Below are 5777 nucleotides of genomic sequence, written 5' to 3'. Positions count from 1 at the left end.
CCGCCGCCGGGGCCGGTTCACCAACATGGCCGGGGGGGCTTTGGGGATGGGGCACCCGTACCGGATAACAACCCCTTGCCGTCGCGCCGTGTCGTGGGAGGCTAACGCCGAAGATTTCAGGCTTACGTACGCGTAGTTCCCTGCGTGTGCTACCGGGATAAAGGAAGGAGGGACGATCTCCAAGCGGGCCTGAGAAACCAGGTCTGGGGTGCCCGGAGGCAAAAATGCTTGAGTGGTCAAGTACTGGAAGTCCGCCAAACACCGAAATTGGAAGGTGGTGCTCACAGTACCCACGACCTCGGTATGAACCGCATAACGCTGGCCCGTAATTTGCTTTCTGCGGACACGCACACGCAGCAGGAGCCTAGAGGCTGGTATTTTGGGCTGAGAGGAGATGGGAATGCTTAGTTCGTCGCCGGGTCGGAATGAGAATTGGAGCTTGCGGGTCTTCCCTGTGCAAGCTGCACTCAGCCTGTCTAACCCTCCGAGCATGCTTACTGCCGTCATCGGCCGTGAGCACAGCACGGGAAGATCCACTGCCAGAAGTCGTTTTAGTTTCAAAGGTTCACCAGGCTTGGAGGTTTCAAGGCGGACGGTGGCATGGTCTTTCTTGGAGGTTAAGGGTAATATTCCTCCTTCCGCCTCCATACAGGTCTCCGCAGGGCAAATATTAGAGGCTACACAAATCCCTTGTTCTCCAGCTGTCAATTTCACATTAACCGAGTCCTCCCTTTGTTCAGAAGGCGCTAGCACATCTGAAGCTCTTGTCGCTCTTTGCGTTGGCAGGATTTCCATGAAGAAGTATCTTGCAGCCTTTCCAGTGGCCTACTGCTAACTGTCATGTGCATTATATTGATCCAATGTACCGAAAACCAAAAAGTCTTAGATAATGTCAAGAATGTTATTGTTCCTGCGGAGGTATTTTCCTGTGACTTACTGCAGCAGAAGCATCGTTCGCTGACTTGCGTGCAATTCGATTATTTTTCGTGTAAATCTTGGTGCAGTACGACAACGACGAGTTCATGCATTTACCAGACAAATCGCAAAAAAGAGACTGACACGGTCCCATACCTGCGGAGGGCTGTGACTTTTGTTTCATAAACTTGGCCCCTTTCTAAGTGCCCCCTTCAAGCTAGTAAGCGTCCCGATCCTCTGCATCCCCATCACGGGTCCGACACACAAAATGTGCCACGAAGTCCAATCTTCATACACATGACCTTTTTCAGAAATCGAAGCAGTCCCACAATTTATGATTTTACGTCACGAGTACTGTTGCGCAGGTTGCAGATATTTAGGTCACTATCGCCGAGTTTCCACAGAAATAGCACAAAATACACCGATTCCCTTACACCCACCATAAAAATACGTTCCAGAATCGGTGACTGTCGTAGCCGTAACCATAATTTATAATTAAAAAAAGGTAATCTTATAAGAGATATGTTTTGAAAGAGGAAATTCAAGCAATACCTTTACGCGCATGTGATATCTTTACGCGCATGTGCAATTGTCGCAAGACACAGTCTGTTTCTTGCTTTCAATGTAAAAACTTAACCTGTATCTTGCTTTTTAGGCACTCCAGGAGGACGAAATACAATGATGTGGCTAAGAAAAAGTCATATTCATTCAGTTTCGGGGCAAAACAATGCCAGTCGCGATTACGATCTCCTCTCATGTCTCAGTCAACTGTGTGAGGGATCCATCACATTTCCCCAGCCCTCTGTCATGTCTGGGAAGGATGGCCTAATGGATACTCTACCAAACCCGTAGAAGGATTCCGAATGTATCGCCTTTCGGATTCCTTGATACGAACGTCATTTATGCTGGCATCTCGTCGCTTCATTAAGCCTATTGCGGGATGGAAAGGGACAATACCATATTGGGATACTTGTCCCTCTGGCAAAGTTTATTGCCGGTTCAAGATCAATCATTCTACGCTCCACGGAAACAATTTTTTCCTGGCGTATGCAGGCTTCTAACAAGGCTTTGTGCGTCGTTGTGCATGACTGTGACGTACCCTTCGCATCGTATTCCCATTGCTCGTTCCCGTGTGATCGCCACCATTGACCCTGCCCGTCGTGCCATTCGTACTCAAATCGGGCGCTGATTCGATTACCATGAAAACCCCAGAGCTCTTTCATCAGACAATAATCGCGCTCTTTCGCCCACTTTTTCCGCAGAAATGCTCTGATTGCCTTGTGTGCATAGGAAGTGCAGAGACACGCATCAGAGATTGCACAGTCTTCACCACTCTTGGAAGGTAAAGATGCCAGGCCCGCTACTTACCTCACGACCCTGGAAAAATTCGTCTCGGTTCCGCCAGTTGCTGTCGGGTGTGTCTATCGAACGTGACAGCGAAAAGGAGGTTGAGAAATGAAGAGAAGGATGACCAGAACCCGAGTTCAGCCACAAGACGTACATGCTAGAGCTACGACGTCAGGATTTCGAGTATTCCAAGCGTCTTGTGCCTTTCGAACCTAATGAGAGGACTAAATTGTCAAGCTAGATCATAAAACCACTTGTTGCGGGTGTGTAAGGAATTACCTTTTCAGTGGCTGTTTCAAATGTGTAAGGGGGAAAAGGTGGGCGAGCTTCAGGGTTGTTGGAAGCGCCAGTACTGGAGGTAAATTGTCGTTCGCTATATGTGAAATGCTTGGAAACTGCACGCAATGCAGCAATTCTCGGGGTTATCCGAGCAGCAGCTGCTCCTGCACATACACGGCGTGAGATAGGGGATTCCACGCGCGCGCAGGCCTGTTGCAACATACCTAAACACCTACGTGTAACATGCGCGTAGCAAACGAGCAAATGAGTATGAGCATTGTGCACAGATTAGAATTGGATCACGAATACATTTGACGGTAAAACAGAACACTGCACACTCAATTACAGAAATACAGAGGCCGTCAGGATACCCTCGTTGAACCTCCTGGCTCCTTCCCTTCGGAACGAGTAGCCCGTTTCCAATCCTTCCTTTTTTTCGATGGCTTGCCGGTTCACACCGAATCCACTAATTTAAGCCATCAAAGGACAAGCTTCCCTAATTTTGGGTAAACATACGATATCCGCCGCATGACTATTAAGTTGGGAAGGGAACCTCTTCGTTGATGCGGTATTCAACAGGTAAAGGGAAAGCCGCCCCCAATCGACCTTTTCTCGATTTCTCACTTCCTTACTTTGGTGTCGTAAAACCCCCAAAAATTAAAAAAAAATGATTGAAAGGTAGAGATATGAAAGAGTAGAAGAGTATCTTTAAAGAATCATTAACAAACATAAATGTCCACTTGTTACGTTCAGGTTATCCCAGGACATACATGACATTTGTCAGACAAATAATGACACTTCAGAACCCTGTGACTCACTTAACCACAACTACACGCGCTCACAGAGACACAAACAGGGAACAGGGGTACGGATCACGTCGTGCCGGTCAACAATCAGAGGCAAACATGCATGCGATCTTTTCGAGAAAAGCTTTTCGATCATCGTCTGCTATAGTCTTCCTCTGATTCAGCACAAGGAAGACGATTTTGCAGTCGCCGCTCATTTCTTCTCGTCTTTGACCGGGATGAAACGCCAGATGACCGCCAGAGTCGAGCCTGTTACAGCCATCCACACCACGGAGACGGCGGGGGGAACCCGGACCAAGAAATTAGGAAAGTGGAGGCTAGCCAACAGGAATCCGAAAGCGGACGATTTCATCGCGGTCTCAATCGCCATAGTCCGGGAGTCCGTCTCAGAAAATTTCAGGAAGCGCGGGATGGCATATCCAGCGACCCCAGCGACCAGATGGTAGAAGATGGTGGCGATTTGCAGGCTCCACCCCGCGCCCAGAATGGCCGGGGCGCACTGCGCGACCGCGGAGGCAACCAAGAGGCAGGTTGAGACCATGCCCACCACGGGGGAGAAGGGCAGCACTGCTTTGACGGCCCGGTTCAAGAACTTGTTGGCCAGCATACCCAGGACAATGGGAGCCAGGACGACTTGAACGGTGGAGAGGGCAATGCCCACGGCATCGACGGGGACGATGGCCCCGAGGAGGAACTTGCAGAGGAGGGGTGTCATGAAGATGGCGCCCAGGGTGGTGGCTGTGGTCATCATCACGGACAGAGCCACGTCGCCCTTGGCAATGTAGGTGCACAGGTTCGAGGCCTGCCCCCCGTTGATGCTCCCGACCAGGACCAGGCCGGCGACCATCTCGGGGCTCAGGGCGAAGCCTTGCGCCGTGGCGTAGGCGAAGGCGGGCATGAACAAGTAGCAGAAGATGAAACCCACCAGTACGGCCGAGGGTCGCTTGAGGACGTCCGCGAAGTCCTGCGGTGAGAGGGTGATGCCCATGGAGAGCATGAGAAGCCCCAGTCCCCAGGTAAAGTACTTGGTGGTGAACCAGGCGAAGAGCTCAGGGCGGTAGAGGGCAAGGCCCGAGGAGAGCACGGTCCAAATGGGAAAAAGGTTGACGATCAGCTCACTGCCCTTCTCGTACATTTCAAAGGCGGTCATTTTTTTCTTGGGGGCCATGTCTGCTGCGCTGGATGCCAGTGCTGTTGAGGACTTGGTAGGCAGGGAGACGGCGGCCTTGCGGGCAGCGGACAAGAAGCGCCACGCTCCATTGGCACCCATCGCTGTGCTCAAAGCCATGCTAGGAGATGCGCGGCTTCGATGAATCCTGGACATGGCAGGGTCCAACTTGGCGACAAAGGAGGCTTGGGGGGCCGGCGTCATGAAGCCATTCACGACGCTTAGGATCGCGGCCGCTGAGAGAACGACGACACTGGTAAGCAATTTCATGGCTGGCTTCTTGTTTCACTTCTAGCTACCGCGAGGAAGGACGCACGTGTCTGTTTGCACAATATCGATAGGACATGGGGGTGTCATGAGGCTTAAAAGGAGAAGGAGACAACTACAGCGAAAGTCGTGACGGGACAGGAAGAGGCATGCGGCCAAGAAAAAGACACGCAGACACTTCGTACGACAGGCAATAGCCTGCCACCAACACAGCAGAAAGATTGTGCGTTCTACATGACTTCGCATGTAAGGGCATAGTTAAAGACACTATTTAGACTGGGCTTTTAAGAGGAGTTTCTTTCGCTTTCCTTTCAGATAAGCTGTTTTGTCAGTGTTCGTGACAGGTGATGAAGCAGAGCTCTTGGCATGAAAAGCCAACACTTGAGAGCAGGCAACGTCCATACAATCATAGGGACTTATGACCATATATTGCTCTGGCTAGGGCGTGTCGTAAGTCAGGTAACCCATGGCCTCCTCGCGCTTTTTCGTGAGCCAGACTTCGTGGCTGATGGAAAATTGAAGCACTTCTTACTTTAACAGCTCACCGATTTGCCAAAGCACTGAATGATAGCATGACTTGTGGGTGTAAACCCAGTGGGAAGGCCGGACAGGGCGAAGGCTCGCTGACCTGAGGCGTGCACGGGCAATCCTCCTGCCGCGTCGACCAGTGCGCTCAAGATACGTCCTTGCAGTATCCCTACCATACTGTCGGACAGCTTTCAAAAGAAAGCTCCCACCATGCGCGGTGCCATAATTGCTTTTCACACCAGAGTTTGCTAAAAAACTCAGGACTCGACATCTACTCGCACGAAACTTCAGAGATCGCGTGAGACGCCATGACGAGACCTCGGGTGATGATCGCTATGCCTCGCCATGCCTCGCCATCATCTCTTTGATGATGCGATGCAAGAGGTACCCTCGATGTGCTTTGTTCGGAGCCTGTGTCGTCATTCCTACCAGGGGTCACCACATAGGGTCACCAATCATTAGTGAGA

General features: G+C 51.0%; 1 protein-coding gene across 1 annotated transcript; it reads right to left on the bottom strand.

Moving 5' to 3' along the window:
• Positions 1 to 2295: 2295 nt before the first annotated feature.
• On the bottom strand, positions 2296 to 2775 carry NGA_2128320 (response regulator receiver domain-containing protein; the record flags this gene model as incomplete). Its single annotated transcript, XM_005854836.1, has 3 exons — positions 2296 to 2336; positions 2417 to 2474; positions 2542 to 2775. Coding segments are annotated over 3 exons (333 nt in total), but the record flags the coding sequence as incomplete, so codon positions are not given.
• Positions 2776 to 5777: the final 3002 nt, after the last annotated feature.

This window comes from Nannochloropsis gaditana, assembly GCF_000240725.1.
Source record: "Nannochloropsis gaditana CCMP526 unplaced genomic scaffold scaffold369, whole genome shotgun sequence".
NCBI classification, from domain to species: Eukaryota; class Eustigmatophyceae; order Eustigmatales; family Monodopsidaceae; genus Microchloropsis; species Microchloropsis gaditana.
The sequence above is the reverse complement of the archived record's forward strand: the minus strand, read 5'-3'. Positions and strand labels throughout refer to the sequence as shown.